General features: G+C 38.7%; 1 protein-coding gene across 1 annotated transcript in view; it reads left to right on the top strand.

Annotated features, from left to right (window-relative positions):
• The first annotated feature begins 4845 nt into the window (after positions 1-4845).
• Dnah12 (dynein axonemal heavy chain 12) overlaps positions 4846-25168 on the top strand; it is a 161927-nt gene continuing 141604 nt past the window's right edge. Inside the window, exons 1-10 of the mRNA XM_057770077.1 lie at positions 4846-5015; positions 9847-9928; positions 10083-10109; positions 11173-11362; positions 12786-12858; positions 13918-14076; positions 14286-14481; positions 16819-17007; positions 18554-18710; positions 19944-20035. Of these exons, the coding sequence (XP_057626060.1) occupies positions 4846-5015; positions 9847-9928; positions 10083-10109; positions 11173-11362; positions 12786-12858; positions 13918-14076; positions 14286-14481; positions 16819-17007; positions 18554-18710; positions 19944-20035 (1335 nt within the window). The remainder of the gene's footprint in view (positions 5016-9846; positions 9929-10082; positions 10110-11172; positions 11363-12785; positions 12859-13917; positions 14077-14285; positions 14482-16818; positions 17008-18553; positions 18711-19943; positions 20036-25168) is intronic.

The raw sequence follows: 25168 nt of genomic DNA, 5'->3' as shown, positions 1-25168 counted from the left end.
AGTTCCGGGACGGCCACCAAAGCTACAGAGAAACTCTGTCTTGAAAAACCAAAAAAAAAAAAAAAAATTAGTGCTCACTGTGCAATAACAGCTATGAATATAGTTAGTCTCAGTTTCCTGGTTGGAAAATACAGACTAGCCGATAAGGTTAAAAAGCAGGATCTATCTGGTTGACTTGGGATCAGGGGTATTCTGCAAGAAATACACTTCAAAGACAGTTGCTATCTTAGGGTGAAAAGATGGAACAAGTTTTTCCAAACAAATGACAATAGAAAACAAGCGCGTGTCGTTGTTCTAAAGTCTGACAAACGAGATTTTACAGTAAAAGTAGGCAGAGAAATTAAGGAAGGTAACTTCATACTGATACGGGAACAATCTGCAAGAGGGTATAACAATTCAAAATTATATACATCAAGCATGGGTGCACCCAATTATAAAAAGCATATTGCTAGATGTAAAGTCACAGATGTAACCCCAACACAGTAATGGCGAATAAAAGAGATTTGATAGATGTAATGGAAAAGTTAAATAGTTTTTTTTTTTACTTTTTTACAGAAATTTACAATGTGCAAACTGAAGTCAAAGCTATAATAGTGGTGAGATCTTATCTGAAAGAAAAAGACATGTACAATCTAAACAATGGAAATACAAAGAACCTACAATAGTGAAAAATAGGGGTTTTTTTTTATAAAAGATCAAAGAAGACGAAAACTACCTAATTTTAAGACTGTAATTGTTTTAATAAATTACGGTGATCAAGACAGTGTTGCATAGTGTACAGGTAGGCATTCAGATCAATGAAAGAGACTGAGAATTCAGAAAGAAAACCCTATGGTTACATTATAGTCAAGATGGTTTTGTTATTTTTGTTTGGTTTTTGTTTTGTTTTGAGATAGGGTCTCACTATGTTGTCCAATCTGGCCTGGAACTCCCTGAAGTTCCAGCTTCAGCCTCCTCAGTAGCTGAAGCTATAGACATGTATACCACCATCTGTGGCTACTCAAGTGGGTTTTTTTTTTTTAATAAAGATGCCAATGCACATCAGTGGCAAAAGACAATCTTTTTCAGAAAATGTTACTAGAGTGTAGTTCTTCTTTTTATGAAGATTTGTTTATGTATGTATGCCATGTTTGTGCCTGGTGCCCAAGAAGGCCAGAAGAGGCATCAGACCCTGTAGATATTAGTCATAAAGCAAAGGATAACCAGCCTATAATCCATGATCCCAGAGAAACTAGGTAACAAGAACCCAAAGAGAGACATACATGAATCCCCTCTAGGAAGGGGAAGCAGACAAGAACTGAGAAAATTGGGAATTGGAGGCGGGGAAAGAGAGGGGAAAAGGGATGGGAGGAGGAGAGCATGAGGGAACTGAATGCTCCAGAAGGGGCTTGGACAGAGGGGGAAAAAAGAAAGAGATACCTTGATTGAGGGAGCTATTAAGGGGCCAGAGAGAAACATGGCACTAGGGAAATTCCCAGGAACCTACAAGGATGAGCCCAGCTAAGACTCTAAGCAACAGCAGAGAGAACGCTTCACCTGGCCTTCCCCTGTAATCAGATTGATGACTACCTTAATTGTCATCATAGAACCTTCATCCAGCAACTGATGGAAGCAGATGCAGAGATTTATAGCGGAACACTTGGCCGAACTTCCAGAGGCCGGTCCAGGAAAGGGAGGAGCAATGATATGAGCAGGGTGTAAAGACCATGATGGTGATACCAACAGAAACAGCTGACCTGAGGTAAAGAGATCTCACTGACTCTGGAATGATATCAGGGAACCTGCATGGGACCAAGCTTGGCCCACAGTTGTGAGGTTTGGGCGGTCTGTGGGAACACTGGCAGTGGGACCAGGACTTATCCCTACTGTTTGATCTGGCATCTAGGAGCACATTCTCTTTAGAGAAATACCTTGTTAAGCCTAGATATGGGGGGAGGGCCTTGGTCCTGCCTTGAAGAGGCTTTGTTGACTCACCAGGGGGAGCCTAGCACTTTCTGGGGAATGGACAGAGGGAATGATGGGGCAGGAGAGGGAGAGAGCGGTAACAAGGATGGCTGTGTGGAGAAAAGATCGTATTAAAAAATAAGTTAATTAGGGCTGGAGAGATGGCTCAGTGGTTAAGAGCATTGCCTGCTCTTCCAAAGGTCCTGAGTTCAATTCCCAGCAACCACATGGTGGCTCACAACCATCTGTAATGAGGTCTGGTGCCCTCTTCTGGCCTTCAGGCATACACACAGAAAGAATATTGTATACATAATAAATAAATAAATATTTAAAAAAATAAAATAAAAAAATAAAAGATAAGTTAATTAAAAAAAAGAAGACAACAAAGACATCTATTTGGGGCTGAATGCTTCAAAGTCTCATTTTTTGCACATCTCTTTTTTTGGTCTAATTTCAGTTTGTTTCTAATAACCTCCCCATTTTCTAGTTGTGAGTCTCTTGTCTTATTCCTATCTGCTGAAAGAAATGGCTTCTCTGATGAGCACCGAGTGATGCACTGATCTATGGGTATAGAGATATGTCATTAGGAGTCTTTTTATTGCCATGTTCCTTTAGCAGAGTAATAGTAGCAGGCTTTCCCCTAAGCCTATGACCTCTCCAGTATCAGGTTCTTGGTCACTTTACAGTGTCATGTGTGGTTTTCATGACATGGAGTGGGCCTTTCATCCAATTAAAAGTCATTGGCTATTCCTGTATCGTTCGTGCCACTATTGCAGCAGTATATTGTGGGCAGGTCATTGTTATAGGTCACAGAATTTGTATCTGGGTGATATTGATGACTACCTTTCTCTTCCAGTAGCGTGTGGTATACCTTTCAGCATCATAAATGCACGTCAGTAGAGGTTTCTCTTCATTTAGGATTATGTTAACTATGAGCTTGCTTTAAATTGCTTTATTATGTTGAGGTATGTCCCTTGTATCTCTAGTTTTTCCGTTATGAAGAGGTGTTGAGCTCAGGGCTCTGTGTTTATTCCAATACATTGGATGCATGGAGAGACGAGTTTGCAAACTTGCATAAAATAAAGGCTCTTTGCTTTTACATATAGGACTCGGTCTCCTTGCTGGTTTTGGGGGTGGGATTTCGTGGATTGGGACATAACAAGTACCAAACAGCTCCCCTGAGCAGGCAAGGGAGGACCCCCTCCAACCATGCAAAGAGAAATAAACCAAACCTGACAGAATCATTGAAGCAAATATACCCAGGCAAAAACTAGGTCCTTAAGGGAAAATTCAAGGTCCAGGAAGACTGGCAGTGTCCACACACTGTTCCCACCCCCACCTGGAGCTTGAAAACTACCAATATAAAATGCTACCCCTGGCCCACCAGAGAGCAGGCTGTGGCTGGTGGGAGGACAAGGTATTAGATGTGACAGGTCATGCCAAATGTAATAAACCAGACATAGACCTGTATCTCATGTATTCTCAGGTGCAGAATGTTTATTTAAATACATATATAGTGATAAAATTGGAAGGGTAAAGAAAAGGAGCCAGTGTGAAGAGAAAACAGGAGGAGGTTGCATAAAACTGAAAGATGAATATGTATTGACATCTCATCGTGAAACCCATTATTTGGTTTGCTAACTGAGAAAATGCTCCACAAGTCTTGCTGGACTGTACACAGGAGTTTCAAATCACAGCATCCCTTCCTCAAGCATAGCTGCAAAATTTGCACCTTAACCTGTTTGATTTTTGAAGGTGTTGTATAAATAAATAGCAAATATAAAAACAAGATAACTTATATTGAGCACTAGCTACATAGATACAGAAAGTCTCTCTGAGAACACTTGTAGGCTGCATTCCTCACTTGGAATATTTACATAAATCTGTGTCTTCCAGTGGAGCTGCTCGTGCCAGTCTCTACAATTTGAAAACCCCATTTCCTGGACTCCTTGCAAGGAAAGGCAATTAAACAGCAGCAGCAACAAGAAAAACAACTCGCCCTCCATTCAAATGAGTGAAAAATTGTGTGACCATTAATCTTAAATCTGTCCTAGTTCAGAAACTGCCTCTCCCAACAACCTGCAGCCCTTCCGGGCAACCAGGACAGTTTCCTTGGTGACTAAATTGTTTCTATTGGATTGAATACGCCCTCCACTGGATACTTGCTGGAGGTTTCAACCTTCCTTATCCATGTTCCTTCCACCAGAGGGAAAATCTCCTAAGACTGTCTCTACAGGACGAATAAGACGGTTAAATAGGTACCAGTCCTTTGTATTTCTCCTCCTATCCCTCTGAGATCTGTTAATTGGTTGCCTGCAGAAAAATCTCCAAATCCTTGGGGCTTTCGAGAAAGTGTAGTTGATACCATAGTTACCATGTGTGTATATGTTTTACTTTTGCTTTGCATTAAGTATGACTATTTTTGTCAATCATAACATCACTTTCTATGATGTTAGCCAGACTGATTCAGTAATGTTTTGAAAAATGTTAATGCTGTTAAATACCAGCTTAGGGGAGGGGCATTCTGTCTTAACAACTAGATTTTGTTGTGGTTTGCCTCTAGGGGAAACAACAAACCCTGGGTTTCAGAGTTGAAAGGCTATTCAGAGCGCACTTAATTCAGTTCCTTAGTTTCTAATCGTAAGGAACAAATATCTGGTTTCGTTTCTTCATAGGAAGTGACCAGTAGAGCTATGTTTAGAACCCCTGCCCACTCATCTCAACTGTCATTCTTTAACCACTACTATACTTGGCAAGTTAATCTGAGAAGGTATGGAATTTCACTTATGCTATCGGTGTGTAAGATACACTGAGTATATTGAGGCTTGATCTCATGCAATTATGTCTGTATGACCTTTTTCTTTTCAGGATATAGAGTGGTTTAATCCTTAGGAGATCAAGATGTCAGATCCAAAAAAAAATGCCATTACAGCAGAAAAGGAGGCCTTGAACTTGAAGTTGCCCCCTATTGTCCGTCCCCCCAAAGACATAGGTGTTGACACACCAAAACAAAGTGAGCTGCTAAATTACAGAAGATCTAAGGAGCAGCAGAAGAAAATTAACCAGTTAGTGTAAGTTGCATATTAGTAAATAATTATTACTTGGAATTAATGATTAATGAAATAGACTCATAAAAAATTTTAAAAACTATATAGGTTATCCATGGATAAAATAAGGATGAAAATTCAAATTATTTAGAAAAGCAATTGAGAATCAGTCATAATGATAGCCAATTTTGTAAAGTGCTTGCTAGTCCAGATCGCCTTTCCTGTGCTTCTCACAGCCCCTTGATGAGGTGTATATTATTGGTAAAATAGTCTTTAAATCTTATTTTTAAAATATTTATTTTATATGTATGTGTATATGCCTAAGTTTATGTATGTTTACCACATGTATGCTAGAGCCCAGGGAAGTCAGAAGAGGGGTCAGATCCCGTGGAGCTAGAGTTATGAGCTGCTCTGTGGGTGCTGGAAATTGAGTCTGGGTCCTGAGCCATTTATCCAGCTCATTTTAAATGAGTGAACTAAGGAACAGAAAAGTAATTTGCTCACACAGGTGAGGTTTTGTCCCGAGTGGTCTAATTCTGCGGGTCAAGTATCTTGTTACTGTGTCTGCTGTTATGTCATAACTTTACTGATTTCGGAAAAAGAATCAGGACTTTCCCTTCTTGGTTAACTTCTTTTAAAAGTAGTTTTGCAGCTGACTTAAATTTTACTGCCACATTGTTTGATTGTCATATTGTCAAAAATAATCATTTAAATTTTGGTAGTTACACATTATAGTTAAACAGGCATGGAATCCTATAACATCTTTAGACTTACATTTTTTAAAAAAGATTTATTTATTTATTATGTATATAACATTCTGCCTCGATGTATGCTCTCATGTCAGAGGAGGGCGCTAGATGGTTGTGAGCCACCATGTGGTTGCTGGGAATTGAACTCAGGACCTCTGGAAGAGCAGCTGGTGCTCTTAACCTCTGAGCCATCTCTCCAGCCCTACACATATTTTTATAAGCCTATCCTTTACTTACTCATTTTTAAACTTAAATTTACGAAGAATATTATTGTGTTTGCTGTTAGAGACCCTCTTCATTCTTTTACACGATATTTCATTTTGTGTGTGTGTGTGTGTATGCAAGAGCCCCAGAGACTGTAGGAAGACATCCTATCACCTGGCAGTTGTGCTCAGCATGGGTGCTGGGAACCAAACACTGGTCCTCTGGAGGGGCAGAAGAGCTCTGAAGCATTGAGCCCTCTCGCTAGCCTCTTGCCTGGTCCATTCTGAAGATTCTCCTTGATACTGTAGGAACTTAGAAGGGATGCCTCAGGATGGTACTCAGCAGAGTTATGGTTTTTCATTGCCATGAACTACTCACAGTTCCATGGATATACTATATTTTTATCATTTAAAGATATGTTTTGTTTTTTATACAAGCCCATGGGAGGCTTGTCCCTTTCTGAATAGAGATGGAGAAGGTATGGATGGGGAGGGAGGTAGATAGGAAAGGGGAGGGGATAGGAGGATCAGAGGGGGAAGAAAACTGGTTGGTATGTAAAATAAATGTTATTTAAATACATAATAAATAAATAAAGATATGCTTTGCAATTAAGGTTTAATTTATAGATTACCATGTCTAGAAAGTGTTTGAATCCTTCCCACATTGCTTTAATCCTCTCTACAGATTTATATCACTTTATGTGGCATTATTAATTACTTGTACACTGTGCCTGTTACTAGGAAGATCACAAAAAACAATAAGAAAGGGACTGCATTTAACAAGTTTGTTTACCAGCAGGATAAGACAGTAAACACGTGAAAAACACATTATATTACCCTTTAGATCAGTTGTCACATTGTGGCCACATACCCCCTCAAGGGCCGAACAGCTCTTACAGGGATTGCCTAATACCATTGAAAACACAGATGTTTACATAACTATTCATGACAATAGAAAGATTATTATTATTATTATTATTATTATTATTATTATTATTATTATTATTTGGTTTTTCGAGACAGGGTTTCTCTGTGGCTTTGGAGCCTGTCCTGGAACTAGCTCTTGTAGACCAGGCTGGTCTCGAACTCACAGAGATCCGCCTGCCTCTGCCTCCCGAGTGCTGGATTAAAGGCGTGCACACACCACTGCCCGGCGACAATAGAAAGATTAAAGTTATGAAGTAGCAACAAAAATAATTTTGTGGTTGGGGTCACCACAACATGAGGAACTGTATTAAAGGATCACAGCAGGAAGGTTAAGAACCACTGCCTTAGGATGATGGGTACTTTGAATAAACTAGATAGAGAAAGAATGTGATAAAACATACCTGAAATCTTAGTACTGAGAAAGCTGAGGCAGGAGGATTGCGAGTTCAAGGCCAGCCTGGATTATATAGTGGGCCCCTGTATGAATAAAAATAAGTAATAAGATAATATAATAGAAATATGGAAGATTATCCCACGAGCACGCAGGAAAGAGTCATGGGAGCAATATTTAAGTAGAGAGCTAAAGAATGGAACTAACCAGCCGGGCGGTGGTGTGGCGCAACGCCTTTAATCCCAGCACTTGGGAGGCAGAGGCAGGCGGATCTCTGTGAGTTCGAGACCAGCCTGGTCTACAAGAGCTAGTTCCAGGACAGGCTCCAAAGCCACAGAGAAAGCCTGTCTCGAAAAACCAAAAAAGAAAAAAAAAAAAAAAAAGAATGGAACTAACCTTCCACTTAAACAGGAGAAACTCAATCAGGGGATGGGGATAGGAAGCCCAAAAGCCATGAAATATGAATGCTTTTAGTGTACATAGCAGTTGGCAATAGCCAATATCATGAAGGTACCATAGGCCTAGGGAAGACTGGTAGAAGGTGAAGAGGAGATTGGAGGAGCTTGTTCAGAGCTTTATAGGCCATAACAAGGAATTCAAGATGTATTTTTAGAACAGTGGATGCCATTAAAATGTTCTAAATAAGCCAGGTGGTGGTGGTGCATGCCTTTAATCCTAGCACTTGAGGCCAGAGGCAGGTGGCTTCAAGACCAGTCTGTTTATATATCAAATTCCAGATCAGCCAGGGCTAGAAGAAGAAAGGAAAAGGAGAGGAGGGGAGGGAGAGAAAGAAAAAGGGAGGGAGGTAGTGAAGGAGGGAGGGAGAAACTGTTCAAATAGAAATATAGCAGGAAATTATTAGAAATATTTTAATAAACAGCAGGCGGAAGGGGTGCTACTTACAGAACTGTATGGACACAAGACAGTGTTTTGTTTTGGCTTTTCAAGACAGGATCTTAGACATCTGTAAGATCTCTCATTTGCTGCTTGATAAAATATATTGCCTCAAAGTTTTCCATTGCTCTGGCCTCCTAAGTATTTCTGGTGCTTGCTCGATATCGCCCTGGCTCATGTGTGTGAGTTTGTTCTCCTTGGCATGTCAGCTGAAAGACAGAAGACTTTGTGAAGCCTTCAAGGGGTGTTTCTTTTTTTCTTTCTTTTTTTTTTTTTTATTCATTTATTACGTATGCAGTGTTCTGCCTGTGTGTATGCCTGTATGCCAGAAGAGGGCACCAGATCTCATTGTAGGTACCTGGGAGGCACCATGTGGTTGCTGGGAATTGAACTCAGGACCCCTGGAAGAGCAGTCAGTGCTCTTAACCTCTGAGCCATCTCTCTAGCCCCTCAAGGGGTGTTTCTTAACACAGGGAGTGAGGAAGCTTTCTCTGACATGTTGACTTTTTTGTTTTTGTTTTTGTTTTTTTGTTTGTTTTTCGAGACAGGGTTTCTCTGTGGTTTTGGAGGCTCTCCTGGAACTAGCTCTTGTAGATCAGGCTGGTCTCGAACTCACAGAGATCCGCCTGCCTCTGCCTCCCAAGTGCTGGGATTAAAGACGTGCGCCACCACCGCCCGGCGACATGTTGACTTTTTAACAGACATGGCTTAGGCTATATTAGAATTCATTTTAAAATTATCAGTAAGTTAAAATTGAAAGTTATCTTATTTTTAGTATTACAGTATTTTGAATAATTTAAAATTTAAGATATCACTGGTAATAACCATTAGGGTTTGTTTCTCATTAAAAAAGTTATGTCAAAACCATTTTCTTGGAGATGTGTGAAAATAGCATTATGAGATTAATGTAGTCATAGTGTTTCAAGGTCTTTCTAAATAAGTAAAATTTCAGTGGAAACTTCAGTAATGAAAATTTATATTTGTATGTAATAACAACTAGTAACGCCTTTAATCCCAGCACTTGGGAGGCAGAGGCAGGCGGATCTCTGTGATTTCGAGACCAGCCTGGTCTACAAGAGCTAGTTCCAGGACAGGCTCCAAAAACCACAGAGAAACCCTGTTTCGAAAAACAAACAAACAAAAAAAAACAAAAAACAAAAAAAAAACAAAAAAACAATTAGTAAAAAAAGAGGACATTGATTTGAAGGAGAGTAGGGATGAGTATAGCAAAGGGTTTGGACAAAGGAAAGGGAATGGTCAAATGTAATTAAATTGTAATTTCAAAAATAAACAAAAGTAAAAATTTTAAAAAGAAAACTCATGCATGGACAGAGCTGTGGTGGAGATGTATTGTATGAGAGAAGAATAGATAAAAATATTAAGAAAAGAAAAAAGTTCTTTCAGAGACAGATATGATGACTCATGCCTGTAATTTCAACACTGAGAAACTGAGGCAGTAGCATTGCCATAAATAGAAGAGCATCCCCAGCCCACAGGAAGTCAAAAGTCAGCTTGGGTGAGATGGTCTTTCAGTACCCCCTCCTTAAAAAAGTAAAGGAAATGAAAATGTAGTCTAAAAATCTCTTGAAATTTCTGTTTAGTATTAGTATAGATATCTAAAATGTTCAACTTGAAGTATTTTAGTAGTTAATTTACATTTTATCATATATCTTTCTAATAATAAATTTCAGAATTTCTGGAGCAAAAAAAAATCTAGACAAAACCCTGGATAAAAGAATACCTTCATTACCAGAGCCAGACTTCCCTCCGACTGTGAGTTCTTTCCTTAAAACCACCCTGTACTGTTTTATTTCTTAAGTGAATCTCAATAGAACACATTTTTAAAAGAACAGTTATATTTAAGGTTTTGTTTGATTTAAATGTTTTAAACTTATTCCTTGTTTGTCTTTTGTTTTATTTTTCACAGATGACCAGTGAAATTAAAAAAAAGGGAGTGAGTAGATTTTCTTGTTTTGAAAATGTTCTGTAAATGTTCAAAATAATTATTACAAAGTATTCTCCTAAGACCATCCACAGAGCCTCCTCTAAGAAAGACCTCGTAGACAGTTTTATAGTTCTACACCCAATGGGGCAAGCATGTTGTGGGCCACAAATGAGGTTTTCAAGAGTTGTATTTGTGTTGCCATTCATTATTTGAGGATTATCTGTATAAAATTATCTATATAAGTATTTTAGTTCTTATCCCAAGCTATTGAAAAATATTCAAAATATCAATTATAGAAAAATACATCTCTCTTGTAAAAATAGTGTAATAACTAATTATCCCAATATTGATATAATGTTTATTTTTTGCTTAATAAGTACTTATTGAGAGTTACTATATACTACCTATGTGCTAGGTGCTAGAGATTTTGGCCAGACACTGATAGCATGAGTAGAAACATGGGGCTGTGAAATGATAGGAAGAAACATGCAAGCATGCAAAATTTATTTAATAGTAAAGGATCCAGAAATTTTTGGAGCTGGTTACTTATAAGAGGAAATTATAAAGCATATTTACAGATGGGGCTGTAAATTTTCTAAGTCCATGAAGATTTTCTTTTGGGATAAAGGACTGAAAATATGAATATGAAATTCTCCTTATGAACTGAGAATACTGTGAAACAACCTCCTTTTATTAGTCATGGTTTTGGTTTAGTTTATCTAATTTTTTTAAAAATCCATTACATTTGTTTATACTGTGGTGTAGTATGGTATGAGGTGGGGTGGTGGTGGTGCCGCTCGTGCTGCTGGTGGTGGTGGTGATGCTGCTGCTGGTGCTGGTGGTGGTGGTGGTGCTGCTGGTGGTGCTGCTGCTGGTGCTGGTGGTGGTGGTGGTGCTGCTGCTGGTGCTGCTGGTGGTGGTGGTGATGCTGCTGGTGCCGGTGGAGATGTGTGTACGACTTAGAATATTTTTCATCCTGTAAAAATACTGTCTTAGAAAATAGAATTTAGGAGCTACACAGAAATGCTTTATCATTCTGACCCATTTGGCTTGTTCTTTTAATGTTCCCAAGTTAAACTACATTTTTATGAAGCAGTGTGTAGAGAGTAGTCCTATAGTGCCTATTCAGTCAGAATGGCTGGACCACATGTTGATGCTGATACCTGAGCACTTAAAGGAGGGGAAAAAGAGAGAAGAACTGCTTGGAAGTCTCGTAAAGGAGGTGTCGAATGATTTTGAAAAAAGCATGAAGAGATATTTGGGTAAGTAACGTTTGACATGGACCAAACTTCTTTTACCCCTGTCTCACGAATCAGAAGCAGAACAAAGCAGCGTGTTTGGCATACATCTATCTATAACACCAGCGCTTGAGGGGGAGTGGGAGGATGAAGAGTTCCAGGTCCACCCTCAACTCATAGTGAGTTTGAGACCAGCCCAAGATACATGAGATCTTGTCTCAAAAAAGCAAAATAAGACAAAATACATGTAAAATGAATATTGAATTCTATCTATTTCAAATGCCTGTATTTCTTCACTATGATTTCTACCAATAGCTATATTCTGAGACTGCAGGCCAATCAAAGATTTTAATTTAAGGATAATTTTTGTATTTATTAGATACTATTCATTGCTATTTGTTTTTTTATTTTTTCTCTATAGTCTTAGCTATCCTATTTTTATGATTGTTAGAAAATACCAGTGTATTTTAATCTTTGTGATTTTTATTAGCATATTGTTGTTGTTGCTTTTTAGACAGAGTATCACTTGCAGCCCAGGCTGGCCTCAAAGCTCATGGCAATCCTCTTGCCTCAGTCTCTCGAGTACTGTGGTTACAGATACAAGCCACCATGCTAGACTCTGCCTTTTCTTCTTTAATTGACAATATTATATCTATTTATAATATACAGTTTGCTTCAAAATAATGTAGGCATTGTGAACGTCTAAGGTGAACCAACTGAAGTGTACTACTCCATGTGCTGGAGATGATTGAAAGTAGTTAAGTATTTATAAACAGAGTATCATTTTTCACTATCTTCATATTATTGTACAATAGATCTCTTTAACCTATTCCTCCTAGCTAACTGAAATTCTCTAACATTTTGCCAACATCTCCCTAACTCCCTTTCTCCCCAGTCCCTGGTAGCTGTCTTAGAATGAATTTCTGAAGTGTATGCCAGTGATCTCTGAATAGACAGAATGCAAAGAACTGAAAAGCAAAGGGTTCCTATGTTGGCTCTTTTGAGGGATACGTTGCTCAGCCTAGTATAGTGGGGAGGTACTTGGTCCTGTCTCAAAGAGATGTGCTACACTTTGTTGATTTCCCATGGGAAGCCTTACCCTCTCTGAGGAGTGAATGTGGGGAAGGGGGAAGGTGGAAGGAGCTGGAGGAGGGGAGGGAGTGGGAACTGGGATTGGTATGTAAAATTTCAATTAAATAATAATAGTAATAATTATTATTAATAAAAGTGTTCCTATATCTGAATTCATCTCCAATGGAAGGCCAAAATGATGCTAAGAGTTTGATTATATGAAAGAAAGGGATTTTTTTCTTATATTCATTTTAATGTATAGTAAATTCTACCTTACAGTATCAAGTTAGAGATTTAGACAAAAAAAAAATCTTAGTCTTAGAGAATAGATCCTGGAAAGATATTCAGAAAATTTTAACACATATGTATATTTTAGTACAGAGTGTTCTTGTGAAACCTCAAGTTAAATGGCTTGAAGATGAAGGGGGCCCTTTGCCGGAATCTCCTGTGTGAGTAAACTATTTTTAAAAGCAGCATATCGTCTAGCTTTGTCCACAATTTTAAAATGAGCTAACCTTATATTCAAGTCTGTAGTCATAAAATGTAAATGTATTTTCTTTTAAAAATCTCCAGTTATTCTTTACATTAATCATCGAATTCTACTTACAATAGTAGGAGGACCAACATGAAAAATAGTAACCTGATAAGCATTTTAAGGTGGCTTACACCCGTAATCCTGGGACTCTGTATGGAAGTAGGAGAACCAAAAGCTCAAAGTCAGCCTCAGGCCAGGCGGTGGTGGCGCACGCCTTTAATCCCAGCACTCGGGACGCAGAGGCAGACGGATCTCTGTGAGTTCGAGACTAGCCTGGTCTACAAGAGCTAGTTCCAGGATAGGCTCCAAAACCACAGAGAAACCCTGTCTCGAAAAACCAAAAAAAAAAAAAAAAAAAAAGTCAGCCTCAGCTACATAGTGAGTTTGAGGTTAACCTAAGCTACATGAAACTTGGAATAATAATAATATACCAAAACTCAATTTAGCCTTGAGTAATTTTTGATATATTATGCCAGATAAATTTTCCCATAAGCCTAACACTGTTCTTAACTTCTATATTTTGTGTAGCTGAGCTAGGCCAAAGTAGACATTAACTGGGCATACACACTAGCGCCAGGTGTTTGTTTCAGCCGCTAATGATTTCTCTCCTCTGAAGATAATGTAGTTTCAAAACTGTGTGTGCAAACTCAGAAGGCTTCCATTCTTTTTTTTATATATTTATTTATTATGTATACAACATTCTGTCTGTGTGCATTTCTGCAGGCCAGAAGAGAGCACCAGACCTCTTTACAGATGGTTGTGAGCCACCATGTGGTTGCCGGGAATTGAACTCAGGACCTTTGGAAGAGCAGGCAATGCTCTTAACCACTGAGCCATCTCTCCAGCCCGAAGGCTTCCATTCTTGACTGCAATTCTTTCCTCCAGTCCCCAATGTTTTCACTTTAACATTAATTTCTCAAAGCTTAGGGTATATTGTTTCAGTCATGTTTAATGTGTTGTTTTGCTTTTCCAGAGGACTGGATTATTCCAATCCTTGGCATTCTAGCTTTGTGCAGGCAAGAAACCAAATATTATCTAATTTGCACATCGTTCATCCAACTATGAAAATTTTGTTGGAGTTTGGTTATACAACATTTGCAGATATAATTTTGCTGGACTTAACAGGAATTAGGTAAATTTTTAATATGTATTGATTAAAACTTAAAAGCTGAATGACTCCTTTTCTGAAATATTTTATTGTGTAATTTTAAAGCTGATTTATAAATCTCTAAAACCTTTCTTTATATTTTAGAACTTAAAATTTTATCTTATCTGTTTCAACAGTTGTATAGAAGGCCAATCTGCCATTTGTCTGAATTATTTTCCTTTGTCCATCTACAGAGCTAGAGGCCCAATTGATTGTGACGCTCTGAGAAATGATCTATCAATTCAAGCTAAAAAATCAGAAGAGAAAATAATGAACACATGGTACCCAAAGGTTATAAATCTCTTTACTAGGAAGGAGGCACTAGAAGGCATTAAGCCTGAAAAAACGGATTCCTTTTATAACTGTGTTTCCATACTTATGTCAAATCAGGTATATGTGCTATCGTGTCAAATCAGATATATGTGCTATATGTGTACCTTTTGAGTGATAACACTTAGATTCAGTACTTTAAATAAAATTTATTAAAGCATAGTGCTAAACAAAATTTTAAAAATAAATTAAATAAGGCCAGGGAAATGGCTCAGAGGGTAAAAGAGCTGGCCATACAACAACCAGGTTCTATTTCTGGGGTCCTTGTAAACAGCTGGATGCAACAGCCTGTGTCTGTAATCCTACAGTGGGCAGTAGAGACAGCAGTAGAGTAGAGATGCAATTGCAGTAGAGATGCAAGCTCAGAAGCTGGCATAGTCAGTGCAGCAAGAGAAACAAGAGAGGCCCTGCCTCAGCGAGGTAAAACGAAAGCAATGACTCCCAACATATTCACATACATATTTCCCAAATACATTTTTAAAATAAAGAAAATATTTTATTATTATTTAATTAAAAATGTATCAGGAAATACTCGTGTTCAGAAACAGCCTAAAGGGAGAAGGGACTGGTAATATAGCTCAGTGATGTTCATCTTCCATACACGAGAATCCTATTTCCAAGACAACTCAGCACATTCCTAGTAAAGTAAAAACAAAGCGAGAAAGCATGGCAGCGTGTGCCAGCGAGTTCACCTGACCTGTGCTGAAAGCCTGTAAGCCAGTTGACTCCAGTTTTCCTGCAGTGTGTTAACAGAAAGACTAGCCCAGTAAATATATTTATTAAATTCCAAGATGGCTACTTTTCATCTGATTCTCAGGAAATGTCGATTTTGGAATGCCTTTGATCATCTTTAGATGGTAAACATAAAAACATCAACCTTACACAATTTTGTTTTATGGCTCCCTTAAATTTTTACTACTCCAGACATAGAACTCTAGAAAAAAACTCTAGAAAATGTTTTGAATGAAAACATTCGGGAGCTGCAGAGATGACTCAGCGGTTAAGAGCATTGCCTGCTCTTCCAAAGGTCCTGAGTTCAATTCCCAGCAACCACATGGTGGCTCACAGCCATCTGTAATGAGGTCTGGTGCCCTCTTCTGGCCTGCAGGCAGAATATTGTATACATAATAAATAAATAAATTTAAAAAAAAAAAGAAAAGAAAAAGAAAACATTCCTTTTCAGTGAGGAGCTACAAAAGGCATTAATTCGACCTTGTTTGTTTAAGAGGGTACGGTGCGTCCCTATGCAATGCAGTACTCAATTGGCAGGGGAGCTAACATGGTACCAAGCATATGCAGTTTCCTTCCTCCTGCTGTCACTCTCGTAAGGACTATGATTATTTGCTAAGAAAAGATGAAGCATGTTTGGGAGATTGTTCAGATCCAAGCATGTCTTCTTGACCAAATATCTAAGAACTGATCCGAAGAATGTACTTTCATGCTTAGAAATGTACACATTCCTCGGTCACCATGGCTCTACCTGTGCTGTCACCAAGCACGTGATGGAAACCTGACTTCTCCAGGAGGAAAAGTACCTGGAGTTCTGCTTACTGATTTCTGCGGCACAAATACTTTCAACATGTGGAATTCAAGATTCTAAAAGCTTTAGCAACTCCTCAAGTTTGTGATTGTTTAACAATTGGCTCTTGTGACCGTAGGAGGTATCTTTAGGATCAGGGCCATTGTCTGCTCCTGCCTTCATGTGTAAGGTGTAAACCTTCTAATCCCCAGTCTTCTCCATTTGCAGTGACATTTTATTTATATTTTAATAAATAATGCTTGCCTGAAGTTCAGAGAGTAAAATTGCCGCACTGGCCAGCCTTACAGACCAGGCCGCAATGACACACACCTTTAATCCCAGTAGCCACACTAGTTGTCATAGAAACCGGGCGGTGCATGATTTACTTTAATCCCAGCGGTGCATGCCTTTAATCCCAGACCTAGAGAGGGTTATAAAATGGGAGGAGACAGCTCTCAGACATAGTCTCATTCTGAGATTACTGGAGGCAGGATCACTATTTTAGACTGAGGTAGAGGTAAGAGCCAGTGGCTGGCTGCTTTGCTTTTCAGGTCTTTAGGTTGAACCCCAATATCTGTCTCTGAGCTTTTATTGATTGTGCACCACCATATTGTTTGGTTCTTTGAAATGTCTTATGTGCCAGGGACAGACAAACTAGCAAATGCAGAAATTCTACACTGCCATGTTTAGAGTGCTGATATTCTATTAAAAAATGGTTTCCATATATTGTTCTATTTATTGTTTAGACATTTGTTAAGGGTGGTTATGACTTCAGGAGTGAGCAAATTTATGGAGATCATGTAATTATACACCATTCATTTAAGGTAAAGATTGAGTTTATACCTTCTGAAGTAATACTAATTTGTGATATCATGTAGTTAAAGGATCTCTTACGGAGAACGGTAGAAGAATTTGTAAAACTCTTTGATCCAAAACACCAAGACCGGCTTCCAATATTTAAGATGGAATTGACATTTGATGAAGATAAAATGGAATTTTATCCCACCTTTCAAGATTTGGAAGATGTCGTTTTAGGTCTGATAGAACGAATATCTGAAACTCTGCAGGTATTACCTCATCCTTAACCACCATGCGTCCTCATACTATTCTGCTTCAGAATATTTGAATTGAATCTCACTGCACTCTGGATAAACATAAAATATTACAGTTTTATTTCCCTCCCACTTATTTTAAGTTATAATTTTTTTCTTTGAAAACTCTGTCATTTGGAGATGTTTTCCTCCTTCTTACCTTTTCTTATTGTTCTAAACTAATATTTATTTATTTTTTTATTGATTTTATTGAGCTCTACATTTTTCTCTGCTCCCTTCCTGTCCTACCCTCTCCCATGGTCCCCATGCTCCCAATTTACTCAGGAGATCTTGTCTTTTTCTACTTCTCATGGAGATTAGATCCATGTATGTCTCTTTTAGGGTCCTCTTTGTTGTCTAGGTTTTCTGGGCTTGTGATTTGTAGGCTGGTTTTTTTTGCTTTATGTCTAAAAACTACTTATGAGTGAGTACATATGATAATTGTCTTTCTGGGTCTGGGTTACCTCACTCAAAATGATATTTTCTAGCTCCATCCATTTGCCTGCAAATTTCAAGATGTCATTATTTTTTTTCAGCTTTGTAGTACTCCATCGTGTAAATGTACCCCATTTTCTTTATTCATTCTTCAGTCGAGGGGCATTTAGGTTGTTTCCAGGTTCTGGCTATGACAAACATAGCTGCTGTGAACGTAGTTGAGCACATGTCCTTGTGGCACAGTTGAGCATCCTTTGGATATATACCCAAAAGTAGTATTGCTGGACCTTGAGGAAAGTTGTTTCCTAATTTTCTGAGAAATCGCCACACTGACATCCAAAGGGGCTGTACCAGCTTGTACTCCCACCAGCAATGCAGAAGTGTTCCCTTTACTCCACAGCCTCTCCAGCATAAGTTGTCATCAGTGTTTTTGACCTTGGCCATTCTTACATGTGTGAGATGGAATCTCAGAGTTGTTTTGATTTGTATTTCTCTGATGACTAAGGATATTGAACATTTCCTTAAATGTCTTTCAGCCATTTTAGATTCCTTTGAGAGTTCTCTGTTTAGGTCTGTACTCCACTTTTTTATTGGATTATTTGTTCTTTGGATGACCAATTTCTTGAGTTCTTTGTATATTTTGGAGATCAGACCTCTGTCTGATGTGGGGTTGGTGAAGATCTTTACCCATTTTGTAGGCTCTCATTTTGTCTTGTTGACCGTGTCCTTTGCTTCACAGAAGCTTTTCAGTTTCTAAATACCTGTTAAATGATAGAAAACCAACTAAACTTAAGGTGGTTTGATTTTATCTCTGAGGTTTTACGTTTTGAGACATGGTGTCATGTTGTAGCTCAGGCTGTCCTCAGAGCGCTTTATCCTCCTACTTTAGCCTCCATAAGGAAATTTTTGGGGTTCAGACGTGCATCATGCTCAGTTCCAATTTGTTTTTATATTGTATTAAAAACTATTCACTATTAATACTTTCCATTGAGTTACCTTTTCTTCAACCATAGAAATTTAAAGAGAATGTCATAGATGAGTTCAGCTACATGTGCAAGGCATCCAATTTTGTTTTTGTTTGTGTTAGAATGTTCAAACAGTGCCGTCTTGGCTGTCAGGAACGACATCACCCGTGAATCTTGACACAGAACTTCCAGAGCACGTATTACAGTGGGCTCTCAATACTCTGAAGATGGCAGTGCACCAGAACCTAGAAGGCGCAAAAGCACATTATGATTCATATGGTATATATGAAGGGGATTTTCATCATTCTGTTTTTAGCTAGGATTTAAGCAGATATCTGGTTTTCTGGTGCTGTTATGAAAGAGCCAGAAATAAGCAGAATCATGGATAGTCATGGATCAGACCTAAAAATTTGCACTTTATTGGCTGGTTTGAGGGGTGAACGTTAATGGAGCAGGGAAAAATAAAATCAGAGATGCTGGATTAATAAGCTACAAAAAGGCTGAAATCATGTGACTTTGGCCATGCTTCAGTGCGTATATAGATAATACACATTGAACTTATTTTTTTTCTCTGTTTTTAAAATTTTAGTTTTTAGGGTTTGTGGAGGGAAGAATCACAAGGGTGGGAGGGTGGACATGGAAGGACTGAGAAATGAGTGTGAAATTACCAAAGAATCAATAAAAATATTTTTTAAAAAATAAGAGAACATCTGTGAGTTCGAGACCAGCCTGGTCTACAAGAGCTAGTTCCAGGACAGGTTCCAAAACCACAGAGAAACCCTGTCTCGAAAAACCAAAAAAAAAAAAAAAAAAAAAAAAAAAGAAAAGAAAGAAAGGAAAAAATAAGAGAACAGTTTTGTAAAGCCCGAGGTTTAACTTTAATGCAAATTGTCTCTGATATCAGGATGGATAGTTGCCCTTTGACAGGCTATTACCTAAAACTGCTATCTGACATCTATTCCTTTAAATTATTTTCAAAGTTTCGACCATTGTAGCACATAAAAATGTAAAGATACACTTGTTTGGGCAGACAGTTCTATTACTCTCTTTGCAATGTACTAAATAAACTTGTCTTTTTGGCTTCAAAACCTATTTTACTTGGTTTGCCTCTTGAATCTTTAAGCATTTTTATTATCTATTTTAGGTTAGTATACAAAGTAATGGCTGCTAAATTCTTTTTTCTTTTTTCTTTTTTTATTTTTGAGGCAGGGTTTCTCCGTAGCTTTTTGGTTCCTGTCCTGGAACTAGCTTTTGTAGACCAGGCTGGCCTCGAACTCACAGAGATCCGCCTGCCTCTGCCTCCCGAGTGCTGGGATTAAAGGCGTGCGCTACCACCGTCCGGCTGGCTCCTAAATTCTTTACCTCTTCTTATTTCTCTAAATGTTGTAATCTACATCTGTCAACACCCTATTAAAATCATGCTTGAGTAGGCTACTCTGTTCTGTGATAATACAGAAACATTTTGCTATATTAAAATTTTATCCTTATTTTAACTGGAATGTTGATTTTCAGTTGAAAAATATAACTGGCTCCTTGATGGGACTGCAACAACTATGATAGAGACTTTCCAGGCAGAAGACCATACTTTTGATGAGTACACAGAGGTCAGTGGTAATTCTGTTTTCTCATTTTATTCTTATTTTTAATTAAAATATTATTACACTATTACCCCTTCCCTTTCCTTTCTCCAGCGCCTCCCATGTATCATGCTCTCTTTTTCTTTCATATATATATATATATATATATATATATATATATGCAATACAGATATGTTACATGTGTGTAACACACATGTATATACACACACACACACATATATATATACACCTAAATATATAAATATAACCTACTGAGTCCATTTAATATTGTTTGTTATTATATGATTTCAGGGCTAACCACTGGTATTGGATAACCAGTTAGGGGCTTCATCCTTGGGGAAAAGTAATGCACCCTTACTCAGCAGTCCCTAGGTTCTTGTAATTCTTTGTCTATGGGTGCGGGCCCCCAAACCTTGAGATTTTTTCCTTTTTCACACAAGCATGACTATTGGTGTCATCCTTTTCCAGATCTTGTTTCAGCAGCCTTATGGTTGTGGTATCCTGGGTAGAGCTTCCCTGTCAGTTCTAGGAGACACAGCCTCACAGCAGATGTCCTGGTCTAACTCTACAGTCTTTCACAGTCAACAATGGTCCTTGAGCCTAGGGCGCAGGAAATGCGTCATATATGTACCCATTGCTGCTGGGCACCTCGTTATCAGCTGTTCTCCGCGCTTGACCAGCTGCAGACATTACAGACAACTGTTAATTTTGTTCTGTGCTTATTTTTAAAAATGCATTTTGAGCCAGGTGTGGCATACATACCTTTAGTCCCAGCACTAGGAGGAAGAGGCAGGTGGATCTCTGTGAGTTCGAGGCCAGCTTGGTCTACAGAGAGAGTTCCAGGACAGCTAAGGCTACCCAAGAAAACCTTGTAACAACAACAACAACAAAAATTACATATTTTCTCTTTCCTTTTCCTCACTCCAGTCCCCACCCCCCTCAAACACACACACACAGACACAAGTAAAACCCACTGACTTCTTTTTGTGCTTAGTGTGTATATGGTTTCAGGACTGACCACCTACTTTGTCTTGGATAACTAATATGGGTCTCGCCCTGAAGAGGCTATTTCTCCCTCTCTCAGACATTAGCTGCCAGAGTGTCAGGACCGGAATACCGTATACCATGCTGTGAAACTGTGCCTCCTAGAGATAGCTGCAAAAACAGGACCCAAATAATTATAATATGAATAGACATGTTAACTCAGAAAAATGATTCCATTTATTCTTAATACTTTTTGAATTTTCTTTAATTAATATCTCTTTGCTCTAGGTATAATGCTTCAAATAATATAAATAGAACTTCTTATTCAAGGCTTCATTTTAGTAAAGCCATTGATTTGCCTCATAATTATGTTAATTGTTCATTTAGTCACCCGTTGAGTTAATAAAATTTTAGTTAAACATTTTAAGATGGGATTTATTTATTTATTTCTAGAAAGAGCATGTGCACATGTGCCATGGCATGTGGGAGTCAGAGGAGCTGGTTCTCTCTTTCTATTGTGTAAGCCCCAGAAATGGAGCTCAGGCACTTGGGCTTGAAGGCAGGCACCTTGATTTGATAAGCCATCTCACCCACTTATAAAAAGTTTTTGTATTACAGTAAGATTAAAAATAAACAATATCTAAAGACTTTCTTCAGGAGCTTAAGTTTGTCAATGAAATATTGATGTAGAAATAACAATTATGATAACTTTAATCCCAGCACTCAGAAGGCAGAGTCAGGAGGATCTTTGAGTTCAAGCCAGCCTGATCTACAGAGTGAGTTCCAGAACAGTCAGGTTTACACAGAGAAACATTGAACCAAAAAGAAAAAAAATAACAATTATGATAAGTTGATATAAATATTAGAATAGAGATTAACAAAGTATTATGTAAACACAGAAGAAAATTGCTATTGTTTTTAAAGATGAAGGTTTCATGCAAGAAATGGAACAAAAGTGAGCTTAACTCAAGTGTATGTAACGAGCACAGATGTGGGTGTAGACAGGGTTTCACTGTTTTGAAAGGCTAATCTGGAACTCGCTATGTAGCCCAGGTGGGTCTGCTTAAATGCATGAGCCTTTTGCCCCCAACTCTCAAATACAAGGATTACAAGAACACAATATCAGGACCAGCTGAGCTCTGGTTTGAAGCAGATGTTTATATGGAGACAGAAGATATAGAGCAAAGCTGTGTGTGTGTGCATGTGTTTGTGTGTGCATGTATGTGTGCTTGTGTGTATGCGTGCATGTATGCTTGCATGTGTGCGCACATGTGTATGTGCATGTATGTGTGCTTGTGTGTATGCGTGCATCTGTGCGTGCATATGTGTGTGTGCATGTGTATGTGCATGTGTTTGGATGTGCATGTATGTGTGCTTGTGTGTGCGTGCATGTGTGTGTGCATGTGTATGTGCATGTGTGTGCATGTGTGTGTCTATGTGTGCGTACACCTATCATAGCACTTACGTGGAGGTGAGACAACAACCTGCAAGAGTCAGTTCTGTCTCTACCACGTGCCTTTACGCACTGAGCTATCTCAGTGGCTTACAAGAAGATGAGTTTTTTAAGTTTCCTTTTTTTAATTATTAAATTAATTTTTTAAAAAACAATCATTCTCATTTTACATACCTATCCCAGTTCCCACTCCCTCCACTCCTCCCGCTCCCCTCACCTTCTTCCCACCCCAGTCCTCCATTCACTCCTCAGAGAGGTTAAGGTTTCCCAAGGGAGTCAACAAAGTCTGTCACATCACTTTGAGGCAGGACCGAGGCCGTCCCCCATATCTGAGGAAAGTATCCCTCCAAAGAGGACGAGCTCCAAAAAGGCACTAGTTCAAGCACTAGTGATAAATCCTGGTCCCACTGCCAGTGTCCCCACAGTCTGCCCCACCCACACAACTGTCACCCATATTCAGTGGGCCTAGTGTGGTCTTATGCTGGTTCCCCCACTATCGATCCAGAGTCAGTGAGCTCTCACTAGCTCAGGTCAGCTGTTTCTGTGGGTATCCGCATTATGGTCACAACCCCTTTTGTTCATATTTTTGCTCTTCTCTCTCTTGGACTGATCTCCAGAAGCTTGGTCCAGTACTTAGCTGTGAATTTCTGCATCTGTTTCCATCAGTTCCTGGTTGAAGGTTCCATGATGACAATTTAAGGTAGTCATCAATCTGGTTATAGGGGAAGGCAAGTTCATGCACCCTTAAGGGTCTTAGCTGGGGTCATTCTTGTAGATTCCTGAGAATCTCCCTACTACCAGGTTTCTCACTAGTCCTATACTGGCTCCTCCAACCATGATATCTCTTTTGCTCATGTTCTTCCTTCCCTTCTCCACTTCCACCTCCTTTTGTCTTTTTTTTTCTTTACTGCTGAGTATTACTCCATTGTGTAAATGTGCCACATTTTCCTCATCATTCTTCGGTTGAGGGGCATTTAGGTTGTTTCCAGGTTCTGGCTATTATGAATAATGTGCTGTGAACACATTTGAGCACATGTCCTTGTGGTATGAGTGTGCATCTTTCGAGTATATGCCCAAGAGTGGTATTGCTGGATCATGAGAAAGGTTGATTCCCAATTTTCTGAGAAACCACCACTGATTTCCAACATGGCTGTACAAGTTTGCACTCCCATCAGCAATGGAAGAGTTTTCCCCTTACTCCACATCCTCTCCAGCATAAGCTATCATTGGTGTTTTTAATCTTAGCTATTCTGACTGGTGTAGGATGGTATCTCAGAGTCATTTTGATTTGCATTTCCCTGATGGCTAAGGATGTTGAGCAATTCCGTAAGTGTCTTTCAGTCATTTGAGATTTTTCTGTTGAGAATTCTATGTTTTTTTTGTTTGTTTTTGTTTTTTTTTTGTTTTTGTTTTTGTTTTGTTTTTTTTTGTTTTTTTGTTTTTTTTTTTTTTTTTTTTGGTTTTTCGAGCCAGGGTTTCTCTGTGGCTTTGGAGCCTGTCCTGGAACTAGCTCTGTAGACCAGGCTGGTCTCGAACTCACAGAGATCCGCCTGCCTCTGCCTCCCGAGTGCTGGGATTAAAGGCGTGCGCCACCACGCCTGGCGCGAGAATTCTATGTTTAGATCCAAACCACATTTTTAAATTTGATTATTTGGTATTTTAATTTCTAGTTTTTGAGTTCTTTATATATTTTGGAGATCAGTCCTTTGTCCGATGTGGGGTTGGTGAAGACCTTTTCCCATTTTGTAGGCTTCCATTTTGTCTTATTGACTGTGCCCTTTGCTTTACAGAAGCTTCTCAGTTTCAGGAGGTCCCACTTATTAATTGTTTCTTTCAGTGTCTGTGCTACTGGGGTTATATTTAGGAAGTGGTCTCTTGTGCCTATGCATTGAAGACTTCTTCCCACTTTCTCTTCTATAAGGTTCAGTGTAGCTGGGTTTATGTTGAGGTCCTTGATCCATTTGGACTTGGGTTTTGTGCATGGAGATAAATATGGATCTATTTGCATTCTTCTACATGTTTGCATCCAATTATGCCAACACCATTTGATGAAAATGCTTTTTTTCCATTGTATAATTTTAGCTTCTTTGTCAAAAATCGGGTGTTTGTATGTGTGTGGCTTTGATTTGATTCCATCTGTCCACCTCTCTCTTTTCATACCAATACCAGGCTGTTTTCATTTCTGTAGCTTTATAGTGGAGCTGGATATGAGGGATGGTGATGCCTCTGGAGGTTCCTTTATTGTACAGGATTGTTTTGGCTATCCTGGTTTTTTTGTTTTTCCATATGAAGTTGAGTATTGTTCTTTTGAGGTCTGTGAAAAATTGTGTTGGAATTTTGATGAGGATTGCATTGAATCTGTAGATTGCCATTTTTATTATGTTGATCCTACCTATCTAAGAGAATGGGGGGAGATCTTTCCATTTTCTGATATCTTCTTCAATTTCTTTCTTCAAAGACTTAAAATTCTTATCATACAGGTCTTTCACTTCCTTGGTTAGCATTATTCCAAGATATTTTATATTAATTGTGGCTATTGTAAAGGGTGATGTTTCTGATTTCTTGCTCAGTCCTTTTATCATTTGTATATAGGAGGGCTACTGGTTTTTTTGAGTTGATCTTATATCCTGCCACATTACTGAGGGTGTTTATCAGCTGTAGGAGTTCCCTGGTAGAATTTTGAGATTCACTTATATATACTA

The sequence above is a fragment of the Chionomys nivalis genome, chromosome 5, assembly GCF_950005125.1.
Source record: "Chionomys nivalis chromosome 5, mChiNiv1.1, whole genome shotgun sequence".
Taxonomy (NCBI): domain Eukaryota; kingdom Metazoa; phylum Chordata; class Mammalia; order Rodentia; family Cricetidae; genus Chionomys; species Chionomys nivalis.
Note: the sequence above shows the minus strand (reverse complement) of the source record. Positions and strands in the feature narration are given on the sequence as shown.